Raw genomic sequence first — 16,432 nt, forward strand, 5'->3', positions numbered from 1 at the left:
ACACACACACACACACACACACACACACACACACACACACACACACTTTCCTCACTCCCTTCAAAAACACTAAAATCTAAATCTTCATGTGACTTTCTTTAAGTTTTGTCTTTCAAACTGCTTCTCTCTCTAGAGCTGAAAAGATTTGTCGATTCATCCAACAGATCGACTATCGCTAACTATTCTGATCAACAGGAATGATCATGGGCTCTTTATTAATATCGATTAACAGGAAAATGAATAGGTGCGTGTCAAATTTAAGTTTAGAAAAGGTATTCATTAAATTGGGCAATAAATATGCTTATATTAACATAAATCAATGATATAATGGGCAGTCCCAATCACCCAGATGATAGTAAGCTGAAACTGTATATAACAAAAGAATTAATAAATAATCAAATAATCAATAAAGCTAGAAAATCTGCAGAATAATCGATTATTGTCAATGATACTTGATTGTAAGAACGTTTTACAACGACACACAGGTGACCTCACCTTACCTAAAAACAATCTAATAATAAAGAAAAGAAAAGGTTGCTAAAGTGACTACAGAATTACTCGATAGTAATTAATCTGTAACCATCTACTGGCAGCAACATCAAAATCATCATCTTGATAATCTGAAGTTTGGGCAAGTTGACATTTTGGAGACAATCAGGACAAAGCAGCAAGAAGAAAAAGTGATTGATAACTGTTGCAATGTAAAATAAAAAAGATGGTTTGTATGGGAGTGAAAGAGTAAAGGACATCAAGTTAAAATATTGAGGTATCTGAAGACCTTTTGCCAAAATCTGATTAAAACGTCACTTTTTTTTTTTTCATTTAAGATAAATTTGTTTTCAAAGTGCACATGAAAGTGGTACATTCATGGCCAGGAGCAGAGCAGCAGTGTGGAGGCGGTGCATCAGCTCATATTCCTGTTTTCCACATCAAATGTTTTTAACAGAACACACAAAAGGCAGGAAATCAGCTTTACTACATGAAATCCCCCAAAGCCACACAACTCAAACGGAAAGAAGTGGAAGCTCTGTGTTTTTTTATCCATCTGAAATATTTGTAATTCAGCACCAAGTAGAAGTTATTAAACTATCATTTGCAAAAATAACTATCCACTTTGGCTGTTAAGAGTTATGGTTTTATCATAGGTATGTGCTCTTATGTGCAAAATGCAACCAAACACATACCAGGCAGACACAGAAAAATACTTCAAAAGGTAGGAAACGTCCAATTACCGTTTTCTTTAGGAGTTTGGTGTAAAGCAGAGAGTAGCAGGTCTACCTCTCCACAGGTAGGAGACTAGTCTGACTTACCTTCTTCTCCTATTACACTTTAAACAAGTTGATATCTCAAAGTGTTTACAAAGCCAATAAAACACATAAACATGAGGTTTGGGAGCCACTTTTAAATTCAGCATAGATCCAGTACTAAATATCAATATCAAACGTATTTTTGTAGAGTTTATCAGTCACATGCTGTCTTTTTGGGAGACAAATAGGTTATAAAATGTTATATTTTTAATGGAGTGAAGTCCTCTATGGTTGACTACATGTATACCGAATTTAGCAGGACAACCAGACTCATTCAGAAAAAGGCTTTAAGTCCGTTTTCTGGGATGTGGGAAGTTACAGTAGAGCGAGTGATCTTTAAATCAGCACTTTCTAAATTGGAGTTTGGTCACAAATGGGGCGTAAAAAAATGGGCCGAACCGGAGCTACAGGTACGAAAGGTAACGTCGCGTGACTGACGCAACCTGTGGATTTAAGATTGTTTGAACAAAAGTATATCTTCAAACTTCACTTACAAGTTTAGATACACAAACTGCAACAGAGAGAGAAAAGACAAACAGACGGAAACATCTCCGAAAACTGAACTTTGGACACTTATTGGAGACGACGCACCAGCAGCTTTAATGTCGTTAAAACAACACTGTAAAAAGTGCACTTCTGCGGTTTACCTTGTAACCGCATCGCTCCTGGTTTGCTCTCTTGATGCCGGAGGTCGTAGATCCACAAGAGGAATAAAAAAACAGGAATAAACCGGAGAGAGTGATGAAGAAACTCCGAGGAGCCGCCATTCCTCCCTCAAGTCTGGAGAGACTGTGAGAGAGACTATTGAGAGAGAGGAGAGGGAAGGAGGCGCGCGTGTGTTCGTGTGTTATCTATCTTTGTGAGGACCAGGTTGAATTTTGCAACCGTGAGGGTGTGACGGTTTTATTCAGTCCTCACATCTTCAAAAGTACTTTTTGAGGGTTAAACCGGTGGAAAGTCACGATAACACCGTTACACTGATGCTGTTTGTTTTGTTTGGTTAAATCTTTGCACTATTGTTTAGTTAGTTATTTTAAGATTATTCTATTTCATTGTATATATTGTGTATTTTTATATTTAATCTTTTTTGGTCGGTTATTTTTATTGTATATATTGTGCATTTTATATTTGTGTTTTTTATTTTAATATTTCTTACTTACTATTTTTATTGCTTTACCTGTAGCCTACCAAAAATGCTGCTGGAGCGAAAAAACGTCCACTTGCGGTATTAATAAAGTAACTATCAATCAATCTATCTATCTAACTAACTAACTAAGTACATTTACTAAAGGTCTCAAGTTCAATTTTAAGTTACTTGTCCTTTACTTGACTATTTCAATGTTGGCCACTTTACACTTACTGCAATTTAGAGGTAAATATTGTAATTGTTTCAAAGTTTATTTGACATGAATTACTTTGCTGGTTTAGACTAACAATACAAAATATAGTTAACGAATACTTGATGATATATTATTATAAGTTAAGCTTCCCATCAGTATATAAAGTAATATAATATATATAACACAATAATATGATACACATTTGATATTGTTCTGAAATGGGCCAATCTGCAGAATGAGTACTTTTACTTTTTGTACTTTAAATATATTTCGATGCTAATGAGTATTTTTACACTGTGGTATTGCTACTTTTTCTTAAATAAAAGATGTTAGCATAGTTCCACCTATACCTGTATGGAAGCTCATATGCAATAGGGAAAAAATAAATACAGATAAAAAGATATCATATAAAAAATGAATATTTTCGAAGTTATGAGATAGAAAGTTAAAATGTTGACTTTCTAAATCAGTGTTTTGAGATTTTTACCACCTGTGGAGTTTAAACAGGATTCATCCGGCTGTGGTGGAAAGTAGGCTAACAACTACTGATTACTGTACTCTTAACGAGGTAATTTGAACTTGAATACCTGAACTTTACACTTGTTCTTTACTGCATTTCATAGTGAAATATTGTACTTTTTAATAATTTACACTTCCTTAACCGATAATAAAACCGGACAAACGTATCAGAAGTGAACAAACAATGTACATATTTACATGTGTTGTTATCATGGTGTGTCTATAAATATATCTATGGTCTAAAACAAATAACTCAAAGACACACTGAATTATGATTTTCTTTTGCTGTTATTATTCAAAAGCACTAGTTGTGTACTACTGACACCACTACACACCCTCTGGTGGCAAAAGTAAGTAACAACACTTGGACAAACTTCTTTAATAAAAAAAGAACATACTGATAAAGTGTCACAACACATTTCAAACATAAAGAGACAAGCTGACCATTTAGTTACTTGTTTGGTTCAATCTGGACATTTTCATTTTACATTAGTATAATCTTTTTTGTTGGACCCCCATCAGGACACTGCTAAGAGACCGGCTGTGACTCTGTGGATTCCTCACATCTGGGTCCTCTCAGCAGAATGTGGTAACCAGTTACAGACTGGGAACCACCACAGAGTCACTCATTGTGTTTCTCTTTCTTCACATTTTGGAAAGGTCTTGAGCCACGGCTCGTTGCTGCAAAGTTTACAGTTTACAACGACCAGTTTAGACTGACAGTGGAGTGTGCTGAAGACAGAGTGTTAATACTTTGGTATTCAAGTATATTTATTGTTTACCAAATTACCACAGTTGCACCCTGCACCCAATTTAGCTGGCTAGCTGACTTGCTAGCTAAAAAGACCATGCTAGGGATTTAGCATCTTGTTACGTCCGTCACTGTCAACCCACTTACTTTGCACATATTTCCCCCTTTACTAAAGCGAAAAAACGCATACTATTACTTCATGTAATGCTTCACTCAATCATATGTAATGTGTTATTGTGTGTGGCAACTGACTGAAGTGCTGAAGTAGTGATGAAGGTAGTAAGCTTTTGGGTTTTCACAGCTGAAAAAAATGTATTTGTGTTTATTGACACATTGGTTTCTTCCTTTAAATGTAAACATCTTCAGTTTTAGATTCACTTTATTCTTTAATAAGAACATTTTAGCCACTAACACACATAATATTTTATCACTGTGTTGTAAAAACCTTGTATCTTCAATGTAAGGGATTGGTCACAAATGAGATTACATGAACCTGCAGGTTGAAGACATATTGAAACTGTGACAAGGCAGACATTATTTGTGACCGCTGTAAACCAAGACTTTTTTGATAAAAATATAAAATAAATCAAAATGTACTTGTTTACATTGAATAAATTGTTCTCATATGGTTGAGTTTGGTGAAAAGTACCTCATTTGCATATTGGGAACACAGAGCAGAACACATGGCATCATGATGATGTTCTGGAACTCATGTCACTCTCAACTCTGGTGCTGCTGGACACTTTGTCATTTCACTGCAAACAAGTGGAGAGAGAAGACGTATTGATCAACCTCTCGACGAATCGAACCAACTCGACTGGTCGACTCGACAAATACTTTGTGATGGAGGTAAGTCGCTGTTTGTTTCTCCCTCATGTAGAAAAAGTGTGTGAGAACTTAAAGATACAATATACAATATGAAGATGCGTTTATGAACAGAAAGCATGTGCTGCTGCTCCTTTTTTTAAATATTTCTCATATTGAAAGTTAGATAGACGATGTATTCTCAAAGTGTAGGTGAACTCTCCCTTCTCCTGCCTTCTCATCATGTATGTAATGTGGTTCTCACACAATCCACATGTGCCTGTCAGAAACAGAAGGATATACACCGCCTCCTCCCCAGTAACTATACGCTGCCGGAACTTGTTGGAGAGGGATGCTATGGAGAAGTGTTCAAATGTGTCAAAAAGGACACCAACGAGACTGTTGCAGTAAAGATCCCTAAAGGTGTTACTGTTGAAGAAAAGATCCCTAAACACGCCGTGACCCTCAACAATGAAGTAATTACTCACCAGCATGTTTTTGTCACTTTTATCTAAAAAAAAATCTTTCTCCAGAGTTGAAAACTTGTGTCAACAACTAATCGTCACACTTGTGTTCCCCAGTTGAATCTTATGAACATGTTTAAAAGGATGAACCTGGACGAGCGGAACATCGTCAGGTTCATTGACTCCTTCCAGCTGACGGACAAAAGAACTGCTCTCGTCTTTGAGTTGCTGGATATGACTCTCCTTAACTACCTGATTGAAATGAAAACCTTGAATATAGATGACATCAGGAGTGTAATCCAACAGGTATGGATACAGTAGCATCAGACACAACACTTAAGTCAAAAAGCTGTGAGTTCACCCTTTGAATTTCATTGCTGATCTTGCAGTTGGCCACAGCCTTTGACGCCCTGAAGACCATTGGAGTGATCCATGCAGACCTGAAGACAAACAACATCATGGTGGTGGAAGGAAAAGCTCAGCCACTCAGGGTGAAGCTCATTGACTTCGGAATGGCTGTTCTGACCTCTAGCGTGAAGCAGGGCGATCGCCACCAAATAGTCGCCTACAGGTGAGCTACAGAGAGACTCGAGTCATATTCCTCTATGTGCGTAGGCGATGTCTACCATCCGTTCAAATATAGCAGTGTTTTTTCATTCTGTGTCGGACATTTGTTTCATTTTCAGGGCTCCAGAAATTATTTTGGGACTTCCAATTTCAGAGGCCATCGACATGTGGTCTCTAGGTGTTGTGATGGCACGCATGGTGCTTGGTGAAGTGCTCTTCCCGAGCAGCAGTGAATACGATGCAGTAAGTCATTAGTTGCGTTTTCATTTACCTATTTTTATGCGCATTACCAATTTGCATTTGAAGAAACCTGAGTGGAAACGCAGAAATTTGGAAATGAAAAAGCTGGTGTGTCGATAAAAGCAAAATGCGACAAAGCGAATAAACGATGACGTTCATGAAACCATTGAAATCCATTGAAGAGACAGAAAAACGCTCCACGCAGATCTTCATCACAATATGTTCTGTGTTTTGTCTGCAGATGCGGTGCATGGTGGAACTCCTGGGTGTACCTCCACACCATCTTCTGAGAGCTGGGATGTACTCCACAAACCATTTTGTAAAAAGGCCTTCCGGTCACTGGAGACTGAAGGTACGACAAGATCAAAAGTCCTGTCTCCCTTAACAGTCTCTTCTCTGATTAAGATTTATATTAATCAGTTAACGTGGTTAAGAGCTATCTGAAATACCTTCTTTTAGATACCTCGGTTGTACCAGACAAACTCCAAATCCCGCAACCTGGACGATTTGGGAACGGTAGGTGTTTAGATAGATTGTTCTGTCGCTGCTATAGATGAGATTTTAATTGATTCTGAATCGGATTTGCAATTTTGTTTCCTGCATTAGTTTCCCTTGAATCGCCTAACTGGGGTGGAAGCTGATGAAAAGATGGAGTGCATGGACCTGCTGAAGGCAATGCTTGAAATGGATGCCAACAAGAGGATCACCCCCAGTCAAGTCCTCGCCCATTCATTCATCACAAGAGAACCCCGCCAGCAGAGCGCTGGGTAAGTGTCTGTGTTTGCAAGTGGGCTGAAATATTTCACCACTTTATATACAGTTAATTTATGAGTAGTGAAAACATTATTCCTTACACTTTTATCTTCTGTGTTTTTGGATTTAGAAGGGTGAAAAACCATATTGGATTTTTTTCAAACATCACATACCGGATGACTTCCTAGTCGGCTGTCTGTTGAACTGCTTGTGTCGTATTTCCACAGCTCCAGTGCCACCAGAGGATTTCACCCAGACCCATTATATCCAGGTGTTATCTTGGTGCGACCTGCACCCGGTGAACAAAGTCCAGTGGAGCGATCCCCAAAATGTGACCCCCCTCCCATTCTAAAAGTGGACCTTAACATGGAACAGGAACACAAAGAAATCACTTCCACATTTGGTAGGAAATGCTCGCCTCCATGCGTGTCTGAATTGTCGAGTTATTTCACATTGTTTTGGATTCTACCGAAATTTCCTTTTGATTTTCAGACGACATGGAGCCCAAGAAGAAGACAATGAAGAAGAAGAACTGCTTCTTTTCCTGGGCCAAGAGGACATTCTCCTGCTGCACCACAGTCGACGATGACAGGTATGAATCGCACTATGAACACAACACCTCTCTCGATGGATTTCACACAGGAAATGTAGAGAGCAAGCGTACTCGCATACTCTCTATCAACACTGGATGTCATCTGTCAGGGGCGGTGTTGCAGATAAGTTCATAGTTGCTGAGTGTATGAAGGCAAATCAATGCCAAAATCCGCGAGCACAAATGACCTCTCCACACACACGCACGTGGATCTCATTTGTGCTCACCGATTTTGACATTGATTTGCCTTCATACGAGGGCAGCACGGTTGCTCAGTGGTTAGCACTCTGGCCTCACAGAGAGCTCCTGGCCCCTGTTCCTCTCTGTGTGGAGTTTGCATGCGTGGGTTTCCTCCAGGTGCGCCGGTTTCCTACCACACTCCCAAAACATGCATTTCAGAAAATAAATTGACAATAAATCTGATTCTACCTGATCTTATTTTATTTTACACAACTGGCTGCTCAGGACAATGTCCTTCACACACCACTGTCCTCCACATACTACGTTCTTCCATACACTACTGTCCTCTGTGGTGTCGTATTAATTTCCTAGAGAAGGCCTTGCACGCCCTGTCAGCCCACCACTGTATTACATTATATACACTGTTATGTACAGTTGTATAAGCAACTGTGTCTATCATATATATTCACATAAATATGTCATTATTCATTTACATACTCTAAAGGTATTTTAATGTGTAGAATCTATATTTTTTACAGTGATTTTTTCATCCTCTTCATCCTGTGACCTGTGAGTTCACTGACTCACTGAATGAATGAAAGAACAAAGCCATCTTTTCTGGTTTAGGAAACTAATAACTCTTTATGGATCATTTTACGATTTTAATGTCACAATTGGCTATTTATTTGTCTTTAATTTATTCAGGTGATTATTGTTTTCCAAATATCTTATTTATTCTATTTAATCAATATCAAATATATTTGTTAGTTAAATATTTATATAAAACTCAAGGACAGTGGGGTTAATGGCTGTAGAAAATATGAAATATTTGAAAAATGAATATCAAAAATGAGTCACTTTGGACGGGTATAATTTCAAATGTATCAATAAATAACGTAGATTCTCACGCAAACTAAGCAGCTCAGCCGCCATTATGGCTCGAAGTTGTACACGAGTATATGAAAGGGCGATCCTGGTCAGAGCCACAATGGCGCAGTTTCCCCTTTAAACAAGGAGCCAATCGAAATCGTAGATTTGTTTTCTATCCAATCACAATCCATTTGGAGGGCGGGACCCGCTGAACCGGGAGGAGCTGTTTCTGGGGTGTTGTGAATTCGTTTAGCCAAGAAATCTTGAGTGGGATTTGTTAATTTTGGTGTTACGTTTTTTTGTCCGTCTATTCACACCGATTTACCAACCGCAGCCATGCCCGGGATAGAGAAGCTGCCAATAGAGGAGACGCTAGAGGACAGCCCTCAGGTAACAGTCCTCTTTCCCTGGAGGCTTCAGCTAGTATGCTAACGTTAGCCACTTGTACAGCTGAGCTAACCGTCTTTGTAGACTCACAGTTGTTTCCCAACAACCAGCGGGGAGATGACAAGTTCAAGCAGCAAGCTAACCGCTAACGGCCCAGCTAATCAAAGCTGTCAGACAGGACACGTCAGCTGTGCATCGGCATCAGACCGTGCGACTGCTGTATCGATCAGTCTCGACTCAAGATACGGGAGCCAGAATGTCAGAAATGAACCCGTTTAATGGATAGGTTAGCCGGCTACTTCCTTAGCCTCTTGGCTAGCTGCTGCTTCCTCTCCTTCCATTGATAGCTTGGTAATCTTTTGGGCCATCTTTTGTCATGTCATGTCAATTGTTAAGATGTGTCATTCACACACAGGGAAGAAAGCTGCAGCAAAAAAAACAACCTGCTGTACAATCACCGATTGGGGGTGTGGCCAGAGTGTGATACACCTGAGTTTGGATGTTTTGTAGTTCAGTGCACCTGTAAACAGTTTCACCAGAGAAAATCAGTAGTCCGAATCATGAAACAAGTTCCACTTTTAGTCTCTGTTTGGGTTACCTGGCTTCACCTGGATATTCTGGATATCCAGTGGTGAGGTGTATCAGACTACATTTACTCAAGTACTGTACCTGAGTATAGAGTATCTCCATTTTCTGTTCTTTATGCTTCTTCTACATTTCAGAGGCAAATATTTGTTTGATACCTTTAGTTACTTTGCAGATTCAGATTAATAATACAAAATATAAGAAAACTAATACATTATGATGTATTAATATGAAATCAAAAGCATTTGACAAGCAATGGGAATTTGCACTCTTGTTTTTCCTAACATGACCCTTGCTTATTCACCATTTCACCCATTGATGTGTGTAAAATTAACCAAATTATTATATTTGTACATTCTTAATCGTAAGAAAATGGAAATAAAATAAGATTGCCTTTATGTACCAATGTAGAGTGCATTCAACCCAATATTATTTATGAAAGGTGCAGTTGAGACACCGTGAGGAACAGTACTGCACTGTGTTGACATGTAACAGGTGTGGATTTACATAGATAGGTGTGGGTTTGGGTTTTTGCCAGGTACACAAGGGATCATTTTGTGTGCTGCGGTTTTATGGATCGGTCAAATGATTAACAGCACTTTCACCAGTGTTCTTGTTGTGTTTTTGCACGTAGACACGCTCTCTGCTGGGAGTGTTTGAGGAGGACACTGCAGCGATGTCTAACTACTGTACACAGCTCTATCAGGCCATGCAGAGGATTTATGATGCACAGGTAAACACAGACTTGATTCACAGGTGTAGTGCCACTGGCTTTGCAGGTGTAGGCAGAACATACAACCTGATTGGTAATTGCGTCTGTCCTGTTTTATCTTTCAGAATGAGCTCAGTGCTGCGACACACCTGACCTCCAGACTGCTGAAAGAGTACGACAAACAGGTAGGCCAAGTCGTCAACCAGCCACCGACTTCATGAAACCAGATACCAGCTCTACACAACTAGCCTTGCAATGCTACAACACTAGACATTAGCCTTTTTATACTACCCACTGAAAAATGCTAGCCACCAACCTTTAAACGCCAGTCATCTGCTTTATAACAATAGCCACAGGCCACATAACAATAAACACTAACAATAGCCACTGGACTAGCTGGACTAGCCACCTTCTTTACGACGCTAGCCACCTTCTTTACGACGCTAGCCACCTTCTTTACGACGCTAGCCACCAGCTTTACGACGCTAGCCACCTTCTTTACGACGCTAACCACCTTCTTTACGACGCTAGCCACCTTCTTTACGACGCTAGCCACCTTCTTTACGACGCTAGCCACCTTCTTTACGACGCTAACCACCTTCTTTACGACGCTAGCCACCAGCTTTACGACGCTAACCACCTTCTTTACGACGCTAGCCACCTTCTTTACGACGCTAGCCACCAGCTTTACGACGCTAACCACCAGCTTTACGACGCTAGCCACCAGCTTTACGACGCTAGCCACCAGCCTTATGATGACCTTTTCTCTAGAGACAACCTCGGGTCAACATTTAACCAACATTTGTTCTGTGACGATGAATTCACAGATTCCTCTACTGTGCGTTTCATGTCTGTTTGCTGCTGCAGAGACACATTTGTTCTTCTCACAAGAATCAATCTAATCCATTCCTCCATGTTGTTGTTGTTGTCATTGGCAGCGCTTTCCTCTAGGGGGCGATGACGAGGTGATGAGCTCCACCCTGCAGCAGTTTGCAGAAGTCATTGATGAGGTGAGAGAATGAAAACACACCAGAGCTCCGTCTGCTGCTGTTTTATTCTTCTTGGATGTGCCACAACAGGCAGAGTTTACCTGACAGGATATGACATAATACGATATGACAACTTCCTCTTCCTCTCTTTTGTAGTTGAGTTCCTGTCATGCCGTCTTGTCCACCCAGCTTGCAGATGCAATGATGTTTCCCATCACTCAGTTTAAAGAGAGAGACCTGAAGGGTAGGAAACACACATGCGCTACACCAATAATCTGGCCCACACAATTGGAGACACACTGTTGTCTTAAGTCTAAGATTTCCCTTAATTGGTACAAAGGGGTCTAAACCGGGAAAACGGACCCAGACATATTTTGTACTGCAACTTATAGTTCTGTTCTTCTCTCTCAGAGATCCTCACTCTGAAAGAAGTCTTCCAAATATCCAGTGATGGTAAGTTTTTACCGCTACTTCGGGCTGCAGTTAATGTTCTGTATACATTTTTTGTTAATATTTCGAAGGATAAAAGTTTTCCACAGCTTCAAAGAGTCATCTTCCAACTAACCAATCATAAGCCCCACCCACTCGTCTGCTCAGTAGCATTTAAGTTTTTAAATTCAATTATGGTATCACTGAAAATCCATCTCAGCTACAAACACTGACAGTATCACAGCTACAGTGGAGCTTGAAGCTGCATATAAAGTAAAGTATCTTAAAATCTGGCTAAGATTTTCTCGACCAACAAACCTGCCTGTTCCTTTTGAACCAGAGGACAGCTGCTTCAAATGTTTCGATAAAATTAAGAGTTAATATTTCTGGATAAGTACGGTCGGAGACTAAGGATCGGTCAATTGCTTATTTTGTGTCAACAGTTTATGATAAGCAGAACATTACTCCCATGAGAGAAGCTTAAATATACAAATGTTTGCCAGTTTTCTATAAAAATGTACTTAAAGAGGACATTTGTGGATGTCCAATCAGTGTTGACTTGTTAAATGTAGTCAAAATAAATTCCTCAGTGTGCGTTGATACTGAAATGTGAGTTTGCAGCTGCAAAATCTGTTGTTCCGTCCGACAGGCAGCACGAACAGGAAAACTCTCAATAAGTACAGAAAGCACTGGAATTTATTGCTTTGATTTAATTGACTTCGTTTACCATCGACGCTGATTCTGATTGGACATCTACATGACAGGTGGCGATGAATCAATTAACGTTCTTCTTGAGAATATATATTTATTTATCTGTGTGTGTGGAGGTCAGTCTGTCCGAATTAGACTGAAGATAAGACGAGAATTTACGGCCGCCGTCTCTGACAGAGTCTTGGTCAAAGTCACCCGGACGCAGCTCAATGTGAAGTAACTCGTGAACTAAAAGAAGAAAATGTGAAGGTCTCTGTCGGCTTGACTCTGGATCGCCTGCACATTTAGCTGTGCGTAAAGGAAGATTTTACAGCATTTTTTGTCTTGGTGTGAGTTAATGCTTCATGTTTCATTCTAACATGTTAGTGTTGAAAAAGAAAAGAAAAGACAAAGATATGTTTCATGACTGAAATGTTTGTGTCTGTAGATCACGATGTAGCCATTAACAGATACAGCCGCCTGTCTAAGAAGAGGGACAACGACAAGGTAAGAAACCTCGACACTAAAACATATTAAGCTTCTAGATTATTCTTCATTTCCACGAGTCTGTAACTTCTTAAAGATTTCCAGGGAAGTTTCCTAAAAGTACAGATAAAGCGCTGAAAACTTGGATTAGAGGTTTTATTTTAGTTCTGTTGAGTTTATAAGAAGTTATTGATTTTCTTTTTTTCGAGGAAAAGAAAAGAAAGAAATAATAAAAACTGCTCCACTTAACTGAAGTAAAACATTCATTCAAATTGCCTGTATCAGGGCTCGGCGGTGAAGGGTTGGCAACCTTTTTTAGAAATTTTCAACCAATTCTTGTCCTTTGGTTGCAACCACTTATTAACATAAAATAATAGGGACTGCAAAATGCAAAAGTGGCACCCACAAATAAATACATTTTTACTATTTGTTGCATAAGTGATATTTATAATTTAAATATTGCTGTTACAGTTATAACAGGAACCAGTGTGTTTGCTCACAAGCACTCAGGCATCTGTTTCAGAGACAGCGGTGAAGCAAATTAAGTGTTTTGACTGTTGGTGGGTTTCGTTTGGTTACTGTAATAAAGCTTTTATATCAAATGCTCATTGTTAAGCTGACATATAACTGTGTAGTATCTTAATTACTTAAATTATAAATTACCTAAAAATGGGAACCATATTTTCAGTTTCGGCAAACAAAAGCTGATGGCTGGTTGTCTGCCTGGCAACCACTTTTTAAAAGAGTGTTGAGCCATTAGGACAAAAGGACTCTTTAGGTTGCACTAGCGTTGGACAACGTCTGCAGAAATGATTAGAAACATATGGACTCGTGAAATAACCAAATAACTTCTGGATCAGTCAGTCAGTCATCCATCCAGTTTTAGCCCATTAATTTAAGTTATGTGCCAATATGAACATTTTACAATACGACTATCTTGACTTAAAGTGTACTATATATATATATATATATATATATATATATATATATATACTGTAATAAGAAGAGAGTCTTGTGTGCTGTAGTTGCGGGCGGAGGCCGTGGAGGACGTTTACACCTCCCGCAAGAAACACCACCAGACCATGATGCACTACTTCTGCTCGTTGAACACGCTACAGTACAAGAAGAAGACGGCTCTGCTGGAGCCGCTGCTGGGCTACATGCAGGCCCAGGTACGTACGTACACACACACACACACACACACACACACTAAAAAAAATGTTTATTACTTAGATACAAAAACGTGAAAAAATTGGCTCCGGGTTGAAAGATACTGAAGTTCCTCTTTAAGAGATGGTGTAATTCATCAGGAGAAACTTTTGGGTTTGTCCTTGAGTCAACTAGTCCCAGTTCATTTCACCGTAGAGCTGTTAATAACATGTAACATGTAACATGTATGTGATGCTAAATAAAGAGAGAAACACAAGACTGCTGGGAAGAGGAGCAGACAGAGCTGTCACCAAACCTGCTGATGCGTCTTCATCTGTGTTTGTTCTCTGCAGATCAGTTTCTTTAAACTGGGTTCAGAAAATCTCACCCAGCAGTGGGAGGACTTCCTGGGAACCATAGGAACCAGTGTCCAGAAGTAAGACCTCCCCCATCACCTCCTCATTTTTTTTTGCTTTTGTGTGTGTTCTACAGTCAAGGTCTCAAATGCTTTGTTTTATTTCCTTGAACTCAGTTTAAGTTTGAGGAATATTGCAAAATGGACGGAAACATGACAGAAAAGTGAAGGCGAACATATGACGACAGAGTGTGTGCCTGCGTGTGTGTGTGTGTGTGTGTGTGTGTGTGTGTGTGTAGCGTGCGTCGGGAGATGGAGAAGGAGGTCGGGCAGATGCAGGAGACCATCCAGGAGATGGAGACATCATGTGACCAACTGTACGCACCGTGTGACCCTGACCCCGCCCACTCGCCCGTCTGTCGTAACCTGACCAGGAAACAGGGCTACCTGTACATCCGCAAGTAGGACACGCGCACACACACACACTCACACGCACACAAATATTATCTGATCTTTGAAATTCATCTTTTCTTTTGGCTAAATAGACATTAAAACAATCTTGGTGAAAACTTGGACTTAACGTAGCTCTTCTTCTGTCCCTCAGTAAGACGGGGCTGGTGTCTTCATCCTGGGAGCGTCAGTACTTCTTCACGCAGGGCGGTAATCTGATGCAGCAGGGCCGCGGCGAGGTGGCGGGCGGTCTGGTCACCGACCTCGACAACAGTTCCGTCATGGCGGTCGACTGCGACGACCGGCGCTTCTGCTTCCAGGTCACTTCCTTCGATGGCAAGAAGTGAGAGGACTCCCGCTTTTCTTTAACATTTGTCCTTCGAGATGTTTTCTCCATTCTTAAGTTTTCAAGATGGAGTATGAATGCCACTTTTGTGTTTTTCGTCAGGTTGGTGTGGCTGCAGTCGGAGAGCAGGAAGGACTGCGAGGAGGTAAAATGATTTCTGTCTTCTGTCACGTGACCTGCTCTGTTTTTGTCTGAGTCTTCACACCGTCTCCTCTGCTGCTTTCCTCCTCCAGTGGATCTCCACCATCAACAACATCTCCAAAAGGATCTACCTGAGTGAGAACGCAGAGGTCTGTGTCCCACTTCCCTCATTAACTTCCATTTTATCTGCTTTTATTTACTTGGTCACTGGTTGTTTGGCAGCCATCTTTAGATGTAGTCCAGCCTGGTTTCACACTTCTGATTTGTCGATTGATTAAAGAACGTAAGTCGACCACTCGGAGCAAAATACACGTCCGCATATATAAAGGGACGTCTTATGAGCTGGCACTACCACAGACATCGTACATCCACAAGTCACTATAAATGAAAATGAACTAAAGTCAGAGGACCAGCTGATCACTGAGCAGGAGAAGTCATCTGAGAGAATAGAAAGTCTCATCTTCCTCTGTGATTAGTGGCTCATCGGCACCAGAAACATGAGTCGGTTAAACTTTCTTGTTATTATTTTAGGTGGAAAGTTGGACAAAGACAACATCTTGTAAAACCAGTGTGTATTGGCAGTATTTTGATTTGCCAGAAAATGTAAATACATTTGTGTGTAGACTGTCATAATAAATTGTCATACAACCACTCGACCAGAGCAATATGTACGATAAAGAAAACGCAGCTCATCAAAGACAAGAAGTGCTTCCACTCAAACTGATCGCAAAATGATCACATCCAGATGAGAGAACAGTGAAAAGAGCCACATATATTTCAGCGGTGTTTAAAATAGGATTAGGTTATTGAAAAGTATGACTTCAAATGGCTATTATAAAACATGCAATATGCTTTCAGACAATTGTTAAACCTTCTAGAGTGTAGACAGGAAGTTAAAAGACAAAATGTGTTAGCAGGGAGCTGACAGGGAATGAGAGGAGGTCAAATAAAATAGTACACTAAAGCTATTTGAATTTCGTGCACTCAAAGTCGTTTCCTATTGGTTGACGCTGACAGTGCTGTCATCCCATTGGCAGGAGCTGGCAGCCAGAGTGAACCAATCAGCTCTCGAGGCTGTGACGCCGTCGCCGTCCTTCCAGCAGAGACACGAGAGCATGAGGCCCAGCAGGTGTGTGTGTGTGTGTGTGTGTGTGTGTGTGTGTGTGTGTGTGTGTGTGTGTGTGTGTGTGTGTGTGTGTGTGTGTGTGTGTGTTAGAAGACCACCAGTGTCAAAACAAAGTGTGATCAACAACCTCGTAACCAATCAGCTGTAATGAAGACTCTCTCTCTCTCTCTCTCTCTCTCTCTCTCTCTCTCTCTCTCTCT

General features: G+C 40.3%; 2 protein-coding genes across 2 annotated transcripts in view; one reads left to right on the top strand and one right to left on the bottom strand.

The window, feature by feature from the left end:
- The window catches only part of il17rd (interleukin 17 receptor D), a 26,344-nt gene extending 24,264 nt beyond the window's left edge, over positions 1 to 2,080 (bottom strand). The window contains exon 1 of the mRNA XM_031852573.1: positions 1,955 to 2,080. Within this exon, the coding sequence (XP_031708433.1) occupies positions 1,955 to 2,074 (120 nt within the window). The 5' untranslated portion in view covers positions 2,075 to 2,080. The remainder of the gene's footprint in view (positions 1 to 1,954) is intronic.
- A 6,516-nt stretch (positions 2,081 to 8,596) lies between these two features.
- appl1 (adaptor protein, phosphotyrosine interaction, PH domain and leucine zipper containing 1) overlaps positions 8,597 to 16,432 on the top strand; it is a 13,116-nt gene continuing 5,280 nt past the window's right edge. Inside the window, exons 1-14 of the mRNA XM_031852081.1 lie at positions 8,597 to 8,777; positions 9,994 to 10,092; positions 10,197 to 10,256; positions 11,010 to 11,081; positions 11,217 to 11,304; positions 11,472 to 11,513; positions 12,628 to 12,686; positions 13,691 to 13,837; positions 14,168 to 14,250; positions 14,469 to 14,630; positions 14,774 to 14,962; positions 15,068 to 15,110; positions 15,199 to 15,255; positions 16,144 to 16,235. Coding sequence (XP_031707941.1) covers positions 8,724 to 8,777; positions 9,994 to 10,092; positions 10,197 to 10,256; positions 11,010 to 11,081; positions 11,217 to 11,304; positions 11,472 to 11,513; positions 12,628 to 12,686; positions 13,691 to 13,837; positions 14,168 to 14,250; positions 14,469 to 14,630; positions 14,774 to 14,962; positions 15,068 to 15,110; positions 15,199 to 15,255; positions 16,144 to 16,235 — 1,247 coding nt within the window. The 5' untranslated portion in view covers positions 8,597 to 8,723. The remainder of the gene's footprint in view (positions 8,778 to 9,993; positions 10,093 to 10,196; positions 10,257 to 11,009; positions 11,082 to 11,216; positions 11,305 to 11,471; positions 11,514 to 12,627; positions 12,687 to 13,690; positions 13,838 to 14,167; positions 14,251 to 14,468; positions 14,631 to 14,773; positions 14,963 to 15,067; positions 15,111 to 15,198; positions 15,256 to 16,143; positions 16,236 to 16,432) is intronic.

The sequence above is a fragment of the Anarrhichthys ocellatus genome, unplaced genomic scaffold (genome assembly GCF_004355925.1).
Source record: "Anarrhichthys ocellatus isolate YVR2014 unplaced genomic scaffold, GSC_Weel_1.0 scaffold1, whole genome shotgun sequence".
NCBI lineage: Eukaryota > Metazoa > Chordata > Actinopteri > Perciformes > Anarhichadidae > Anarrhichthys > Anarrhichthys ocellatus.